General features: G+C 44.1%; 1 protein-coding gene across 1 annotated transcript in view; it reads right to left on the bottom strand.

The window, feature by feature from the left end:
• Window positions 1–609: 609 nt before the first annotated feature.
• Sh3bgrl2 (SH3 domain binding glutamate rich protein like 2) overlaps window positions 610–19,371 on the bottom strand; it is a 55,782-nt gene continuing 37,020 nt past the window's right edge. Inside the window, exons 5-6 of the mRNA XM_050124552.1 lie at window positions 4,609–4,689; window positions 610–1,075 (exon numbers count right to left, since the gene is read on the bottom strand). Of these exons, the coding sequence (XP_049980509.1) occupies window positions 1,064–1,075; window positions 4,609–4,689 (93 nt within the window). The 3' untranslated portion in view covers window positions 610–1,063. The remainder of the gene's footprint in view (window positions 1,076–4,608; window positions 4,690–19,371) is intronic.

The following is a 19,371-nucleotide window of genomic DNA, read 5'->3' as shown; positions in this document are numbered from 1 at the left end:
CAGCAGCTTGTGTGTGCTATGTAAGTCTTCTTCCGCTAAGCCCAGCCCCAGCAGTACTGGCGCCTTCTCATGCACTTCATCAACAGCTCACAAAATATATCTAACCGAGTATTTCCTTTCTCCAAAAATATAATCCCTTCACAAAATAGAACAAGCAGCTGTTACTCAGGGGAGCTGCATTAAAAAATATATGTGCACACGTGCGTGCGTGCGTGCGTGCATGTGTGTTTGTGTAAGTAAACTAGAAGAGCTGAAAATGCCTTTGCATACGGACAGAGCAAACTTTCTTATTAATTTACTTCTTAAAATACATCTCTCGAGCAGTCTTATGCATACAGTGAGATGTCCCCCTTGCGAGGGATAAGGAAGGAGATGTTTCCCAAAAGCAATTCTTTTCTGTCCTGTAACTTGGCTGTAGTAGTGCAATGTTGCAGCGGCGGTTCTGGAAGCACCTGTAGGAGCCTGCAGAATTGATGGGGTGAGTGTTCCCATTACAGAAAGGAGTTGAGAGTATCTAACTTCTTCAGCAGGTTATTACGAAGTACCAGAGTGGTGACATTTGTGATTCTGCAAGAAGAACCCTCAATGTCCGTCCTTTGCCAACCAGCATTGTTTTTTTTTTTTTTTTCCTTTCTGATTCAAAGACGTTACCATCTTGGCAAACTGGCTTCAAGGATACAATGCAGGCGGCTTAGAGAGGAATGGTTTTATGCAGTACTTGTGTCTAGTAAGATTTAGGGTAGATCCAACATCTTCTCCCCGATGGTACTGCCCTATTGGCCTTCAGTCATTAAGGAAGCAGACGATAACAGGCGGTGGTATTTTCAGGTGAGGCAACCGCAAGCAAAAGAGAAAAGAAGAAACTCCACCACCAGAGCCCCGATTAGCTTAGAGCAATCACGCAGTCCCCACCATCCCCACGTCCTCCAAAAACACCTTTTCCAGGTCAAGCAAGGTTGCCGATTGCGCGTGTGGCTTTGTCACAGTGATGCATCAGGTAAGCAGGTATGTGTTGAGTACCACGGTGCTCCAAATGCAACTCCATCACCTTCACCCTTTATGTCTAAGGCTCGGCCTATTACACAGAAGAGGGAAAAAGGCACAGTTCTTAGGCTACAGTGACAAGAAAATCTGTCCTTGGCAGCGCTCTCTCTCTCTCTCTCTCTCTCTCTCTCTCTCTCTCTCTCTCTCTCTCTCTCTCTCATGTCAGGAACAGAGATGGGGAGGTCATGAGTCACCCTCTATGGCTGACAGGAGCTAGTCCTGACTTTTAAGCCAGAACTTCGATTTCAATCACACACATCCAACCTCATTTTTCAGCAGCCACCAAGTCTCCTTCCTCTGAACACTGCTGTGCTACCAGCTCACAGCAGGTGGCTGTGAGCTTTCTGGGGCACAAAGAGGTGCTGGTTAGGATGATGCTGGGTGAATGGCATCATCAGAATGGCAACGTCATTCATAAAGCACCACTGTCCCAACTGTCCAGGCAGCACTCTCGTCTGTTCCCATGACCCAGTTAAACAAGGGTCCCCATGAAGTCACTGCAATTTGATCCAGATATGGCCAAAGAGTATGCGGTACAATCAGTTGTTATGTATTCTGAAAATCAGCCCATTGCTAGGGCTCTGGGTGCAGAAATTTCCGTAACAGGATCTGCTTGGAGTCTATTAGAATAATGAACTTTGAGCCCAGTCACTGCTGACTCCTGTCGCTCGGTTTTCCCTCCCTCAGGCTTCCACCTCTCCCAGCTCTGATGGAAGTGGAAACCCTAACATTGCAGCTAGAAACCCGCTTATCTTTTCCTTTAAGAAGTCCCTGTGCAAGACAAACAGCGTGTCCTGAGCCAGGGTGGCCATTAGGCCACCACTCAGTGATCACTGCCCTTCCCCGCTCTGTCCACTTTGGAGAGTAGTCCAGTCAGAGCCACCCCTGCCTGAGGGCCATCAGCACACTCTCCTACCTACTATGGGGGCAACTACAGATGCTACATGGGCTTCTGTGCCTCCAGGCTTTGTCTTCTATGTGTGCCTGCTGCAGTGGTGGGAGAGAGGACAGGGTCACTTCCGCTGTATCACAGCTATGACCGCTTTGTTCAAGCCGTCAAATGCAGACTTTATATGAATGCTAACAGTAAGCAACTAGAAAGGGGAACTGCTTACTAGTGTTTACAATTCCACCCCTTGCAGAGGAAGATGAAGGATATGTATTGCTGTGCCTAAGGCTCTGAGGGCTCAAGTGCCCAAGTGGCACGGATACTATGCCAGGGTTGTGTACTCTGCCCCAAGGGGTCCTACCTAGGAACTCCATTTACAGGCCCTTTATGCCCTTTGAGGGATAAGCTTCAGTGTGTCTAAGACCAAATATCACTGCTCAGGCACCATGTGAGGATGAACTCTGCACAGACCCCCAACTTCCCTTAAAAATGCTAAGGAGAAGACACTGTGGGGTTTCATTACTGTTTTGAGCTAGGGGCTCAAGTGGCCCAGTCTGGCCAGGACCTCACTATAGAACAGAGGATGACCTTAAACTTCTGATCCCCCTACAGCTCTGCAGAGTTAGGGTTAAAGGGATGTTGCATGCTGGGAATCAAACCCTGGGTATCATACATGCTAAGCAAGCATGTAATGACTGAACTACAGCCCCAGGCTAATTGTCTAAAGAAAACAGAACAAAACAACAAACAAACAAAAAACAACAGCTTGCTAAATCTCTAAGGAACTGCACCTTTGGAGAACATGAGAACAAAGACGGCAGGCACATTGCATTTTCTAGGAGGTTTTGACACAGACAATGGTGCCTACTGGGTTCCTGCTGCCATCAGGTAATCCTTGCCCCAGCCACTGCCCACCTCCAGTTCTCTGAAAATAAATCTGGATTATTTAACATCTTTAGGTGAAATATTTCATACATGTAACCCATTTTTCTAAGAAATATTCAAATGTCTAACTTGTACAAAAATAGCTTTAGGAACCTGTAAATACTCTCTGCGTGGGCGTGCCTCTGTGAAGCCTGTGCACAGGAACCACCCACAACCCATCTGCAGGCTTGCTGATGCTAAAACAAAGCCCGTTTACCCAGGCGCTCTGCTCCCCAGGTGCTGCCAGAGGAATTCTATTATTGATGGCCTCTGCTTTCCTCCTACAGGTGCTCCTGAGATTGTACCTGTCCCAGGCAGCCTCAGAGGACCTGTTACTTACAAAGTTCCCAGAATACACTGCAGGTTCAGCTGTGTTAAAAATACACGCTTTAGAATTCCCCTCAACCTGAGCTATAGAGCCAAGCCTCGATTACTATGTATAGAAAGAAAAATGGAAAAGTGTCAATGTGGTCAGTTCTGGGTGGTGATTTTAATATTTTATTTTATATGTATTTATACCTTTCCAATTTAAAAAAAAATAAGCCTAAATTACTTTTCTAATCCCCAAACCAGTGTTTTTAAATGAAGTAACCAAACTATTAACTTATTTGGTAAGTATTATTGTTTTAAAAAGTAAATCTTGTGTTTTATATAGTTGTGGGAATATCCATTATTTCTAAGTCTTAGCACAAGACAAACTCAGGTTCTTCGTGTTTTTTATTCCTTGACTTTTTGTTTATTGAAACTTTTTTTGTTGTTATTAAAAATTTCTGCCTCCTCCCTGCCTCCCATTTTCCTCCCCCTCCCTCTCCAGTCTTCGTGTTTTTCAAAAGTCATATGACTCAATAAAGAGGCTTTAAAAATATTCGGATTGGTTTAGGAACTGCACGCTGTATCTCTTTTTGTTTCATTCTGGAGATGCCTCTCAAATGTGGCTTTGCTTTTGCTCGTACATAAAGCTGCTGCCCCTTGGCATCTGTGGTGATCCGTCTCAGGGCATGGCTGGGACCCCAGGATTCTCTCTCTCGTCTCTCTAGTTCACAGTACCTGTAATTCAGCCATGTATATCTGCCCACATGGAGATGTTATGAACAAACAGATATCTACACAAACAGGTCTTATGCTGTGTTATTTAAGAAATAAAGACAGGAAGGCTCAGTACTTGGGAGGCAGAGGCAGAAGGAGCTCTTGAACATGAGTTCAAGGTTAGCTTGGTCACCATAATGAGCTCCAAGACAGTCAGAGGCAGAAAGACCCCATCCCAAAACAAACAAACAAACAAATAAACAGCGACAAGGCCAGGAGAAAGGAAGGCTGAGTAGTTCAGTACAGATATAACATTGCTTCAATATTTACAATCCGACAAAACAAATTACAAGTGTGAAATCCAGACACACAGTAAAATGCAATGTGAATTTATGATTCAAACAGAAACTAGCTACCTATTTTGCTACCTTAAATTACTCTTCCAAGAACAGGAGTATAACTTAAAAGTAAACTAATACTCTGATTTAAAGAAGCTAAAAATTAGAAGGAGGCATTTAGAGGAGTTAAAAAGTGTGTTTAACAATGCAGTCTATATTTCCCAGGGACTCAAAGTTTAGGGGGAGTAGAGATGTACCCTCTCACCCACCTCTAAGGTCCATTCCAGCCAGATAAGCTCTGGACGAGAGTACAGAGGGTTTACTACCCTGGACGCCAAAGCAGGAGTAGGAGGGTTGGCCTACCCTGAATACAGAAGGTGAACCTACCGTGGATGCTGGCCGCGGCTTCAGGCCTAAAAATGAAAAGACCGTGTTGCTCTCCTTTGATTCAAAAAAACTGTCATAGTCCTAGAAAAAGAAGAAGAAATAAAACCAATGAGCAACAAACAACAATTATCTTTATAGTTGATGCTTTCAAAATTCCTACATAGAAAGAAGTAAGACAAGGAAGACCCACATGCACCTTGTGGGTTCAACATACTAGAGTTGAAAGGGCACACCCTTTAGTGAGAACACAGATATAACAAGATTTTTCTCTAATTCAAAACTAGGACAGCATTAAAATTTGGCAGCAGAAATAAAAGAGAAATCGCATTCCCCTTTCTTCAGGTGTCAAATTAGAACTTATCCATATGGACTCACTTTGACTTTATAGTCACTCTAGACGCTACTGTGGACATGGCCTTCCAATGCCATGCTTTGATGTGGGATTCCCCTCTGTACGCTGTGAATACCATTGGTGAATAAAGAAACTGCTTTGGATCTACAGCAGGGCAGAACTTACGTAGATGGGGAGACTAAACTGAGAGAAAGGAGGCAGAGTCAGAGGGAAGCCATGGATCCACCGCCAGAGACAGAGACACACTGAAACTTTGCTGGTAGGCCACAACCTAGTGGTGATACACAGATTAATGGAGATGGGTTAAATTAAGATGTAAGAGTTAGCCAGTAAGAAGCTAGAGCTAATGGGCCAAGCAGTGATTTAAATCATATAGTTTCTGTGTGATTATTTCAGGGCTGAGCAGCTGGGAACCAACAAGCGGCCTCTTTATAAAAATGCTTGATACTTTGCTACCCAAGAGTTAAAAACAAAGCAAAAAAACAGACAAAAAAAAAAAAAAAAAAAAAAAAAACACCGGTAAGCTGTAGAAAATTCACAGGGGTCTGCAAATGTCAAGTCAGTTAGAATGTGAAGGCTTCTATTCTGCTTTTCAAGTTTCCTGGGGACAGGCTCAGAGGAAAAAAGCAGAATGCTATAGGAGGTGGGAAAGCTGGCTCCTGCTGGCGCTGCGCCCTTGAACTTCAGCGGCTCTTTGTACTGGGCACAGTGTCAGCTCAGGAGGAAATGGGCATGGGCACACACATCCTGGTCGCTGAGCACAATGAACTCCTGGCCGAGCAGAGCCAATGATATTATAAATACATCTGAAATCTAAATGAGCCCACAACTAGGAAGTTTAGCTCTCACTGAGGCCCGTTTGATTAAAATTGTGTAAACTATCATATTTGGTTCTGTGGACAGCCCCTATCAGCAAGGTGAGTCCATGGCCTTCAAAGTAACCCAGATTCTAACCAGCAGGCATCCTGGCCTCGGGTTTATGTAGCTACTCCTCTGTCATTTACGGACCAAACCAAGGAGGAGCGTGTCTGAAAGGAGAGGCTCAGCACGTTGAGTACAAGTCTCACGGATAGAGTTTGCCCCGTAAATGGTTGGGAACAAGGACATTAAGGGCAAGGACAGCATGGGAAAGCAGGGAATTGGCAGGGTGCCTCGCACCATGTGTGCTGGGTTTTGTATAATTTTACCTTAAACACAAAGGAAACAGCATAAGGGTTTTGAAACAGGGAATAAAACGATCTCACTTCTATGATAACACTCATATGAAGGGGAGCATTAAGAGAACTAGAGAGAAAGCTAGGGGGTACTGGTGACTCAGGCCAGTAATGGTCCCAGCCAGGACCAGAGCAGAGGCAGTAGACAGGGACATAGGCAGAAGCACATCCCCAAAGCAGAAACTGATAGTCGGTTTTGGATTGGACATGTAGATGAGGGAGAACTGAGAACTAATGTGACTCTTGGCTTTAACCTGATGATGGGAATTTTGGCAGAAAAGTAGATTGTGGGGGAACTGGAGTTGAGCTGAACATGTTGTTAAAGACTCATAAGACACCTGACTGAAGCAGATCTTTTGTTTGTTTTTGAGACAGGGTTTCACTGTATAGCACCTCTGGATCTCGTGCAACTTGCTGCAAACCAGGCTGGCAGGCTGCCCTCAAACTCAGAGATTCACCTGCCTCTGCCTCCTGAGTGCTCGATTACATGTGCCCATCACCACCCAGCTTGAACAGATCTTGATGAGGAATCAACGCTTGCTAGTGTTGCTAGGACATTGCGTATTTTATTAAAAAGTTGCTCATCTAGAACATATGAGACAAACAACATTATACACAGGACTAAGCCGCAGGTATAACACAGGAAAAGTACCCAGAAGTAGAACAAGACCACATTCTTTGCTGCAAAGCTTTTTATTAGAAGGTAAACACTGCTTTTCTGATCCAGGCTCAACACCCTGTCTAGTGTGCTTTCCTTCCCATAACCCACTGACGACCGTCTGCAGGCACAGGTGAGGGCTACGCTACAGCTGGATTTCACCCATCCTCCTGTCAATCACCCACTGTAGGAAATTCAATGGATCTGACCCTTTCTCCACCATGTTCTGCCTCTGCCCTATCTACGGTCTTTTCCAGGGGCATCTCTAACGGAATTCACTTCTAGCTCTGATCTCGGCGACATTCTAGATCCATGCAGCAAGCTGATCAGCTCAAGCAAACCCCAGTTCCAGGTCTTCACTCTGCACTATGCATCTCTAAGAAAGTGGTCCAACTCTAATGAGCATCCCATGTCCTACATGAGTACTGCACACCCTAACAATGAGCACTGTACGTCCGTCTTACAGACATGAGACCCACATATCTTACACACATGAACACCGCACAACTTACACACATGAGCACCACACGCCTTACACACATGAGCACCGCACATCTTACACACATGAGCACCGCATGCCTTACACACATGAGCACCGCACATCTTACACACATGAGCACCGCATGCCTTACACACATGAGCACCGCATGCCTTACACACATGAGCACCGCATGCCTTACACACACGAGCACTGCACATCGTTCTTACACAAGTGAACAATACACGTATACAAATCAGCACTGCACATCTTGTGTGAGGCATCACAGGTCTTTTCTTCCCATCATCATCCCTTAAGCCTCCCCAGTTTTCTGTATTTGTCTTCAGCAGACCAACCCAAGTTGGACTTTTACCATGGGACCTCATTATCAGCCCTTGCCTAATCCCACCTATTTGTACCCAATGTCATATTCTGCCAAGGAGAAAACACTGATTTTTGAACAATGCACATTTGACCTTTTACACCTTTTCTTGCAGATTTTGAGTGTTCATGAAGTACAGCCTAGGATCCTCAACCCGGTCTTGAAGGCCCTGCCCACCCCTTCATTTGGGGGAGACGAAGGGCCCTTTAATCAAGCCTGTACTGACCAGTATTCACAGATTCATTTATAGAAGATGGCAAAGGGACATGCTCAGTCGTGGCCAGTGGTGGGCACAATGCATGTCAGGTTCACAAACTTGACTGGCAGTGACACCTCCCCGGCTGTCTCCCCTGCGTCACATGCTGCTTAAGTCACTGGAACTACAGACTCGGAGGAGCTGCCAGAAGCAGACTGACGCTGTGCCCGGGGCCAGGCCCCACCTGGGCACTGCTATGGTTATAGATGACTACTGGAAAACCTGGATTTTCCTTCTTTCCCCTTTCAGAAGAATTTAGCTGTGATACTAAAATATTACACAAAACAGTAAAGGACTTACAATGAGATTTGATGTTTATACATCAGGAATTACCTGTAAATCCCAAAAATGATAATTCCCCAAATCACAAATTTAAATAAAATAAACTTTCATACACTTTTCAAGTAACACCTAAAAATATAGACAGGCAGAAAAAAAAAACAAGCAACAATATCAATAACCCACTTATCCACATTGAAATGAAGCCAGTCTTACAAGTTTTGGTCAATAACAAAGGTATTTGCAAATGTCAGATATTTAAAAATCCCATTTTATAAATTTCTAACTTATGAAAAGAACATTCTCCTAAACTATATTTCTTCACAAAAATGATAAGTATTTTTTTATTCAATCAATGTTCAGCTCAATGCCATGTAGCTAAGGCTAGGGGCCTTCTGGCCTGAAAAGTGCCAACCAGTGATATTTCACTCGTATTTTAATAAATAAAGCCTGCCTAAAGATCAGAATGCAAAACAGCCACACTAGTCGTTCATACAGGTCAGGCAGCGGTGGCACACACCTTTGGTCCCAGCAGCCACACTAGTTACACTAGTTAGCCACAGAAACCGAGTGGTGGTGCACGCCTTTAATCCCAGCACTAGAGAGGAATATATAAGACGAATGTGCTCTCTTCAGTCTGAAGATTTCATAGAGGTAAGAGCTTTCTAGTGGCTTGGCTGCTTTGCTTTTCTGATCTTCAGGCTGAACCCCAATATCTGTCCCTAGCTTTTTATTATTTGTATTACAGGCTCAGACTCGCTAAGAGATTAGGAATCTTCATTAAGATAACCCCAAGAGAAAGCGACAACTATCAAAGTTAGTAATGAGCTATAAAAGCAGAATAATTTATAGCCATTGAGAACTTTACAGTATTATTCTGTGTGTGGATGTGGAGGAGGCGTGGTCATGCCATGACACTTGGAGAAAGAGAGAGGACAGCTGTGTGAAGTCAACTTCCAGGGATCACACTCTAGGGGTCAGACCTGCACAGTCATCAGGCTTTCTAGACTACCCAGCCAGACAGCCAGACAGCCAGACAGCCAGACAGCCAGACAGCCAGACAGCCAGACAGCGAGCCAGCCCAGAAAGTAATTCTTAAACTCGGTATCTGGCTTCTACCAGACACATCAGATTACCAATGAAACCTATGTCAAGTGAACGGATCAATTGTGTTTGTTAATTATTGACTGGCGTGTCATGTGTTGGCATTCAAAGGCTTTTTACAGTCCTGTTGAATCCTAAAGAACGTAAAAATAAATGGTTTTGGTCTTATTTGGACAAAATGAAGTGCTGAAAATTTAGTTTAGAACCTTTTAATATTCCTTTCAGAGTTAAGCTATATGACATGAAATCATTTAAGAGTAACACAATCACAGAATTTTAAAAATTAAAATATATTTCTTATTTATGATCTTAGGCCATAATGTGTTCCAATAAGAGTAAAATAATTAATGCTTTCTTATCAAATGTGTTTCATTTAACAAACTTTTAAATGTATTTGTGTGTGGTTGTGGGTGTGGGTCAGAATTCCTCCCAAAGGGGAAGAGTATTACGGTTTAGAAATTCACACAAGGCTTCTAACACAGACCGGCTGAATTCCCTACAGCTGAAGGCACTCTTTGAAGCTGCCGTCTGTAAATACGCGTCCGCGGGCTGCACTGCACACTGCAGAGAACTCCGCTCCATGACTCCAGGCTATAAAGATCAATTCACACTGACTCTGCAGAGGACACAAACACAGAAATCATATTCAAGGTTAAAGTGCTGGGTTTCAACAGCTGGTATGTTTTATTTACAGTTTTAAGACAGAGGATGACAAAGAAAAGTCATCACTTCTCACGGCAACAGCCACGGAAGAACGTCTGGGCTTCACAGATCAAGCATAATGGGGGTGGGGGGGGCAGGGAGCTCTTCTAAATGCCATTAAGAGGAATAAAGCTAAAGAGCCATAGAGGAATTTTAAGAAATGCGGGGGGGGGGGGGTGTTGCCATCACCTATACTTCTGTTTGTATTACGTTCAAATGAACACAATGTTGAGACATTTATAGGCCCGTGATAAAATCTATAGCAGGTAGAGTTAACAATACCCTCATTCTTCCACAAAGCCCAGAATGGACATTGCCCGCCGGAGCTGATTGACTATTAAGGACTAAGCAGCCGGTGGAGACAAAGATTTTCAAGTTCTCTGCCTTTTCAGTGTTCCTATGAGAGCGGTTAGGAAAGCCCACAGGGCCACTCTAAGGGGCTGTGTGGCCTCCCTGGCTCAGCTAATGGCAAGTAAGTGACAGACCCATATTCTTCCCACACGCCAAGGGCACAGTCAAACGTAAGGTTGCTGGGAACACAATATACAGACAAGGAAACGGAGCCAGCGAGCAGTCTACATGGGTCAAAGGAAAAGCTGGTTTATTCAAATGGAAGGAATTTTTAAAAAATCCAACTTCTGAAGGCTATCGGAGCTGCTGCTGTGGTCACCACCGCCTAAGACAGACAAAGAGCCCTGCTCCATTTTCTCTGGAGCCTGAGGGTAGCCTCCAGTTTGGGGGCTAAGAGCTGTTAATGCTATATTCTATTTTGTGAAACCTTGATACAGGGGGGAAAAATAGCTGGCAGACCCAAACCTGGCAGGACAGAGAGGTAAGGGGCGGCTATCTCAAAACAACTCTACTCAGCACTTCTTACACCAGACACTAAAGGATCTCCAGTTCTGAAATCATGTTTAATATTTCTGGCCAAACTAGTTCAGGATACAGTGTGGGCATGTGTGTCACCTCTTGTCATGTCTGGATGCCATCTGAAATGAAGCGGGGCAGGAACAACATGACAGCGTTATGCCTAGGAAGGCATAAACCAGCAATAAAATTCAAACAACACCTAGAATGTATAGCAACTACAACTGGACTGGTAGAGAACACCCTGCAGGGAGGGGGAGCCAAATCCCAAAGAACAGTTGAGCACAGAGCTGGGGGAAAGAGGTGATGGCAAGAGTGTGTTTGCAGAGGCAGAGGCAGAGGCAGTCTGTCCATCCTGGTGCTAGGAAAGCTGGGATTCTCTGAGAAACAATGGCTCTCACCTATGGAGGCAGTTCCTACCAAGGCTACAGAAGCTCAAAGGCCTGGTGGTCACTCTGGACACCTCAGGACACAGGGAGATAGAGAAGCTCATCCTGGAAGGGAGACACTGGCCTTCATTCCTTTGTAATTCTCTCTTTTGTTAGCAGTCCAGAGGGTCCAACCCAATACAGTCCCCTTTGCTCTCCTATCCAAACAGGCCTGTGTGAGGAGGGGGGGTGCGGGAGAGGGGGGGCCACTCGGTGGAGGGGTGCGGGGGAGGGGGGTCACTCGGTTCCTAAAAGGAAAAGTCAAAGACCAACAGCCAGAATCAGAGCTGGGAAGGTACAGGCCACAGAAGAAAACCTTCATTCCATGTACTTCAAATCAATATCTCTGGAAAGATTTAAGATGCTGTATCCATAAAAGAAGAAGACATTATTTTTAGAGGAGAAATGAAAACAACAGCAAAGGGGTTCCTAGAAATTAAATCTAATCGCTAAATAAAAAATATAGAAACAGAATGATGTAGAGCTGAAAAATAATCCATTCAGCTAGTGACCTAGACAACAGACTTAAGAATGTCACTTGCGTGCACAGTACAGCATCAAGATCAAGAGTAATTAGTAGTGAAAAAAAAAAAAGATAAACCACTGAACAAATAAAACAAATCCTGCAGGTGGACAGGCGAAGAATGAAAAATCTAAGAAATATGAAAACTTTTCCACAGGAGGGGAACTGATTTTCACATTGAAAAGTCCTTCCAATTGCTGAGCACAAGGTTCTCAGGCAGCAGGGTCCAGAACTTAGGACCAAACAAACAAACACCTCAAAGTCTTCCAGAGAGGTAGGCCAACCTAAGAATTGATGGCAGCACACACAAGTTCTTCCAACCAGAGCAAGAACACAGGAAATGAAGTCACCTGTCTTGGTAGGATATAACTTTAAATCTGTGGCCACTGAAATTATCCAGACATCATCCAGTAAGAATGAAAATTAAAACAAACAATAACACACAAAAAAAAACCTCAACAACACTGGAATACTTTTGTAGACAGAAATGTAAAGGGATAAAAAAGAAATAGTACATTCTTTGCATCTTCGCCAAAGAAATGGGAGTGGGAAAGAGTTGAGTGTTCAACTTTCTTATGAGAATCCCTTGATGCTGGCATTTGCACCGTTCTCTTTAAACTGATGGGACTTAGTAAGATAGGATTATATGTCCTTCCCTGTGGCTGGCCACACTGCAAAAGAGCTCTGCAAACAGTATTTACAGAATTACACGAATATAAGCAGAAATTACACGTTTATGCAGCAGTTACAGCTGCAGAAGAGCAGGTAACGAGCTTCAGCAGCGTCGAGTGTAAACGTGTATTCATGTATCAAAACCGAGAAGCAATGAGAAACTGTAAGGAAGCCAGTTTCCCTTTATCTTTCAGAGAAAAAGTAAACACTGTCCAAGATGAGTAAAGCAGAAAGCAAGGAGGCAAAGCTCCGTGCGAAGGTGGCATCTGGGCGCAGGCCTGGAGGGAGCATGTGAAGGACGGTGGGGCAGGGCAGGAACTTCCACGCCCCATCCTCCAGAAACCAGCTTTGATCTCTCAATGCTGACATTAATGTGTCCTTCTTGTCCGCACGGTTTTACTTTCTCCATTGCCTTTAGTTGCAAATGGCTCAGAAGAGTAATGTAAACAGAAAGAAAACCACCCGTCTGGACATGAGTTCCAACAACTGCGACAAGGGTGGCCTCAAACCCCCAGGCTGAAGGCTCTCAGCATTCACAGAGCGATTCTTCATCTTCATGACGGTCACATCCCAGGGACGCATCCCTGTACAGTTCTGAGGCAAACATCTCGGTGAGGTGAAAATGGGAGATTAAACATTTATAGACAGCAAAATAAAAACCATGGTTAGGAGAGTGAAAGCTGCAAAGAATACCAACGCTGGCCGCTGAGCAGGAGGCGGCAGCTAGGACCAAATCACATGCCCCTCCCCCACTGCTCCCCACTAAACCTGGAAGGGTGCCTGCCACGTAATACCCCGTGTGCAGCCCAGCAGCTGACGAAGAAAACTCTCCTTGATTAGATAACTGGTCTTTCGCACAGATGGTGCTGACACATGACAGAATTTTAAATTAATATGAAATTTCCCAGGAAAATATGTGTGGGATAGATGAGCATCTAATGGTGGCAATTTTAGCAGATTTCACTGTAAAGGTTTACAGGCAGGCTAGGTAAACTTGCTTGTCGTGCATTTGGCTTTGCGCTTTATAAAACGGAAATGCAGCCCAGTCTTGCAGCAATGCTGTACTTGAGTATTGTACAGTTGCAGGCATAGGTGAGCTCTGCTGCAGTCAGTGCAGGCTCACCTCCTTCTACAGGAGAGAAAAAGGAGGTGAGGGATAGCACCACACCCACTGCTGGACAGTTACAGTTTCTGTTCCTCCAGAAAAACAGCCAAGCCAGACTCAAGCAATCTCAGAAATAGTCACCTGGCCTCAATCCCCACGGCACTATGTGGGAAGGAGGCCACAGCGGGTCCCAAGTCACTCCTGAACAAACTGGGAAATACCTTATAGTCTCTGATTGGTTAGTAACGCACCCAATACTTGGGCACACATTTGATATTATAAATATCATCTAAAAGAGTGTTTAAAAAGTCAACAATTTTTAAACATTAATAACCTTTAAACGGGTTGGGCGGTGGTGGCACATGCCTTTAATCCCAGCACTGGGGAGGTAGAGGCAGGCAGATCTCTGTGAGTGCAAGGCCAGCCTGATCTAGCTAGTTCCAGGAGAGGCTCCAAAGTTACAGAGAAAACCTGTCTCAAACAAACTAATAATAATAATAATAACCTTTAAACTAATGGGAAAGGCCAGTTTGTCTTTCATTTAAGAAGACCGCCAACTGCATCTCAGGTAGGCTGCCCTGTGTTGTTAAGACCTGACATGAATAAAGGATTTTATTCTTGAGTAATTAGCAGTATTTTGCACTCACTCCATAGCCCCACTGTCAACCAATGCCTGACTGAGCAGCCGCATCTGCAGCCAGACTTTCACGAACACGTCTTGACTATTTAATGCTATGTGTCTTACTCCTTGATGGTTAGTCCACAAACTGATTACTGTGATTTAAATCCTATACAAATTTATAAGTGCTAGTTTTTTAAAAAGAGAAAACTAAAAATGAATTCAGCAAAGTCACATGACACAAAATCATCACAAAAAGGTCAGCTGCATCTGCACACACTGGCATTTTGCTGCATCTGCTCACACTGGCAGTCAGCTGCATCTGCACACGCTGGCAGTCAGCTGCATCTGCTCACGCTGGCAATCAGCTGCATCTGCTCACACTGGCAGTCAGCTGCATCTGCTCACGCTGGCAGTCAGCTGCATCTGCTCACACTGGCAGTCAGCTGCACCTGCACATGCTGGCAGTCAGCTGCATTTGTACGCAGGAGTTAGCTGCATTTCTACACAGCAAAAATGGAAGGCTGGGAACAGCCTCAGAAGAATACAGTGTTCCTAACACACCTAGCATGAAAGATGAAGACTTGGACATGTAACATGTGATGAAAGAAACACAGTAACGTAAATCCTGTGTTCACAGACTGGAATACTTAATTTTGTTAATGGACTACTACCCATTACAAACTGCCAATGGAGTAAAATCCCTACCAAAATCCCAAGAGTAGTTTTTTTTCCTCCCTAGAAATTGGGGGGGAGCCCCTAAAATCATATGGAATGTAAAAAAAAAGCTCAAACAGCCAACCCATTAGAAAAAGATACTTCCTGAACAAACTATTTGCAAAGCTATGGTAATCAAAATAGTACGATATTGGTGGAAACAAAAACAACCTTAAATATATGCTCTAATATATTAAATATATGCTCTAATGATAGACACATGCCTGCCACTCAGGAGGGAAAGACTAGGTGTCCTTGTGCAACAAAAATACAATTAGACTGTTAGAAAATACTATTTTTAGGTGTGTGACTTTTGTTTATGATGCATTTGATTAACTGTGAAGCTGTGTTACTGTGCCTGTCTAAAATACCTGATTGGTCCAATAAAGAGCTAAATGGCTAATAGTGAGGCAGGAGCAAGGATAGGAGGGGCTGGCAGGCAGAGAGAATAAATAGAAGGAGAAAGGAGGAAGAAGAGGAGCAAAAGAACAAGGAGAGGAGGACATCAGGGGCCAGCCACACAGCTATGCAGCAAGTCACAGAGAAGGAAGAAGTAAAGGTAGACAGAAATCTAATCTACAAAGACAGAAGCCCTCAGGCAAAAGGTGGGTGGGATAATTTAAGCTAAGAAAATCTGGCAAGAAACAAGCCAAGCTAAGGCCAGGCATTCATAAATAAGAATAAACCTTTGTGTGTGATTTACTTGGGAGCTGGGTGGCTGGCCGCTCAAAAAGCCAAAAGAATACAACCTCACACAACATTAGACCCCAACCTTCCAGTACAAACAAATAATAGCGTAGAACATTAAAGGCCTATGTTAACCTATGACCCAAAACTTTATGACCACTGTTAAGAAAGCCCAGGGATACACATGTACAGATGACAGATTCAAAAAACAGCCGATTGGTACATTAAACAGGAAAACTTTCATTCACCGAAAAGCACAATCGACAACGAGAAAAGGCAAAAAACAAACAAACAACAACAAAAAAAAAAGAAAGAAAGAAAGAAAGAAAGAAAGAAAGAAAGAAAGAAAGAAAGACCAGCAGATCAGGTACTCCTGAAGGATCATGATCCAGAATACACAAAGACCTCCACCAAGTCAGCAGCAAAATCTGGTGATGACTGAACGATAAAGGCACTGATTGAACAGACATCCCTCAAAAGAGAATCTGCAAATAGAGAACATGGACAACAAATTCTTCATCAGTTATGCAAATTAAATCCACAGTGAATATTCACAATTTAAACACACACACTAGCAATGAGACACGTTGGTAAGAATATAAAAAAGCTGGAAATTCCCGGCACTGCTGGTATAACAGGTATGGAAAAAGGTTCTTTGGCTTTTCCCTAAAACAAACAAACAAGCAAATCCATCCAAAGCTACCACATAATCTAGCAACCCCACTTCCAGTAACAAACCAAAGTAGCTGAACACAGAATCTGAAAAGGATATTTTCACAGTAGCACTATCAAATGGCACAGGAGGAGGCTTAGAGGTTGGAAGCACCGACTGTTCCTCCAGAGGACTGGGGTTCAAGTCTCCGCACCCACATGGCAGCTAATAACTGCTTGTAACTCCAAGACCTGACACCCTCACACACACATACATACAGGCAAAATACCAATGCACATACAGTAAAAATAAATAACATTTTAAATGGCACAGGAGTAGAAGCAACCCAAAGACTACTGATGGATGAACGAGTAAACAAGATGTGGGACAAACACACAATGCTGTGCAGCCTTTAGACAGAACAGTATGATGAACCCTGAGGGTCTGACACCAAGGGAAGGAAGCCAGTTACAAACACTGTATGACTCCACTGACAGAAGCTTTCTAACAGTCAGACTCACAGATACTGAAGAATGGCAGACAAAGAGGAGTTGCTGCCCAAGGGATTTAAAATTCCAATTCTGCCAGACACTATATCCCAGCATCCAGCTCACAACAACGTGAGTAAATTTAATAGTGAACTGCACACATTAAGGTGGCCAAGTTCTCTCTCTCTCTCTAGCGCACACACACACACACACACACACACACACACACACACACACAGTTTTTAACAAGAAATAAACACGTGATATCCTGAATCATCTGTGTGCTAACGGAAAGGAAGGAGATAATGGAGGGGAACGGTTTTCTTCTGTGGAGAGGCATGCTCATTTTTACTGCATTCCACACAGGTCAGTTCAAAAGAGGAAAAGGCTTAAAACCTCAAATGTGAGGTCTACACCTTCCAGAATTCAAATCAGACATTAAAACATATCAGAAGAGGTCGAGAGCTTCAGGAGGGCCAGGTCCCATTACCAGACTTCTCCTTGCAGTGAGATGCAGCTCAGTGAAGCAGCAGGCTAGTTAACAGCTGCACCAGTTTGGAGTCTTGGTTGCCAATACTTGACAAGGATGCTGGCTGTTGGGAGGAATGTATGAAGGTGTAACACAAGCTGAGAAAAAAAAAAAAAAAAACATCATAGCTGGAGAAACAGTTTAAAACTAGGAGGAATTCTTGTTGCCTCAGAAGGCAAGAACATCTTGGGCCACACCACAAGGTCAGTTATAAAAGCCCCAGCTAAGCCAGGTCCAAATCCCTCCTGGACAGGCACTACTGTAATGAGCCTTCAACAGTTCCCATGTTTCTCCATCATTCCCCCAATTCGAGGGAGTGAGTGACTGTCTTGGGAGCTGTTCAAGCAGTTGGGAATTCCCAGGAGACAGGCCATCCACATCCTAGCAGAGAGGAGGCCCGTGCCCACACTGGTTACCAAGGAGCTTAGTGGCTTTATCCATAGGCTTTATCCAGCTTAAAACTAAGTAGGACATTTCCAGGCGATCTTGGGTATAGCAGACTCTGCAGACTGTTGAGATCCTGTCACTTCCCATACGACATTGCTCCCAAGTTAGCCAACAAGATGAGACCCTCATAAACCACCACTGGGATTTAAGGCGCACAAAAGAAGGTAGAGAGATGAAGCCCACTACCAGCTGCATCCTCTGTGAAGGTCATATTATTTAACCTTGATAAGAGAAGCCCTTGTCTTTACTGGTCCTGACCCCTAGCAATCACATGACAGGACACCAGGCAGCAGCTGCTGCCACTTCTTCCTGGGACCTTGGCTGCTGAGGCAGAGGAGCAGCCATTGATCTGGCACAGTTCAATCAATATGAAAGCCGGCTCGCACAGGGTCTACCTAAAGAAGTCCCATACACTCTGTGGAGCAAAGGCTTAGATGTCGGAAAGAGGTAAGAAGAAGGACAAAGTTGGCCTTATTTTACAGCATCAGAGTCTTTATCCACCCGGTACAAACCCCCGTTCTAAGCCCTATGCAGACTGCTGTGCCACGACCGTATTAGCTGTCGTCTGCCTCTTTTCCCTCCAAAGGTCAACAAAACAAGGAGCTGAAAACCAGAAACAGAGGCTCATTTCTGACACGACTCGAAGCATCAATAGCAAAAGCCTACACACAGGCAGGCAACAAATGGGGAGATGGTGATGGATGTGAGGGCAGAGAGCAGTGATGGTCACAGTGCAACGGCAGCACCAGCAGAAGCCAAAACATTCAGGCCACACTCAGTGGATACACTGGCTACGGCGAGGGGCCTGGACAGTGGAGATAAAAGACTACATAAACAGCAGCTCGGTTCCCAAGGTGCCTCCTCCTCTAAGAAGTCAGACAGTATAATGAACAGTCATGTCTTCCGGAAGCAAAAGCTTTACAACTGTCAATCACAGACCCCCGAAATGCAAGGCCCTCAGCCCAATCCAAGTACCAAGACAGAGAGAGAGGAAGAGGAAAAGGAGGAGAAAGAGAAAGAAGGAAAAGAGGGAGTTTGGAAAGGAGGAAAAAGGGAAGTGAAAAGAAAAATAGGAAGGAGGGAGTAGGGAGCGGCAAGGGGGAGGGGGAGAAGAGAGCAGTGTAGACAAGGACAAGAGCTGCTACACAGAAGACAACCAATGCCAATGAATTACACTGAGTACACTCACTGAGCTATGGCCTTGCATTCATATCATAAAATATAACATTTAAAGGGGGGAAACAATAAGAAAAGAGGTGTATGTGAAAAAATATACCCTAAGAAGATTAAGATATAAATTAAAGAAATCTCCCCCAGAAAACAAAAAGTCAAAGACAATAGAAGGAAAAGATAAAAAATATTACAAAACCAATCTTAAAAGCCTAGTGCCCAAGTGAATGGGCACTCGGGAAAACCAGAGCAAGGAGAAACTTTTCAAAGGAAATACTAGAAGAGTATATAAGGCACGCTTAACAATTTCTTGAGCACTCAGCAATGAACTCCAGAAAATACTTCACTCACTGGTGATTCACCAAGCAACTTAGAATGTACATGTGTGCAACAAATTTTCAAATTCGGCAACAGCAGAAACTGACAAACACCCA

This window comes from Alexandromys fortis, unplaced genomic scaffold (genome assembly GCF_014885135.2).
Source record: "Alexandromys fortis isolate MF-2015 unplaced genomic scaffold, M_Fortis_MF-2015_v1.1 scaffold_22, whole genome shotgun sequence".
In the NCBI taxonomy this organism is placed as follows: domain Eukaryota; kingdom Metazoa; phylum Chordata; class Mammalia; order Rodentia; family Cricetidae; genus Alexandromys; species Alexandromys fortis.
This window is presented reverse-complemented; position numbering and strand designations above follow the sequence as displayed.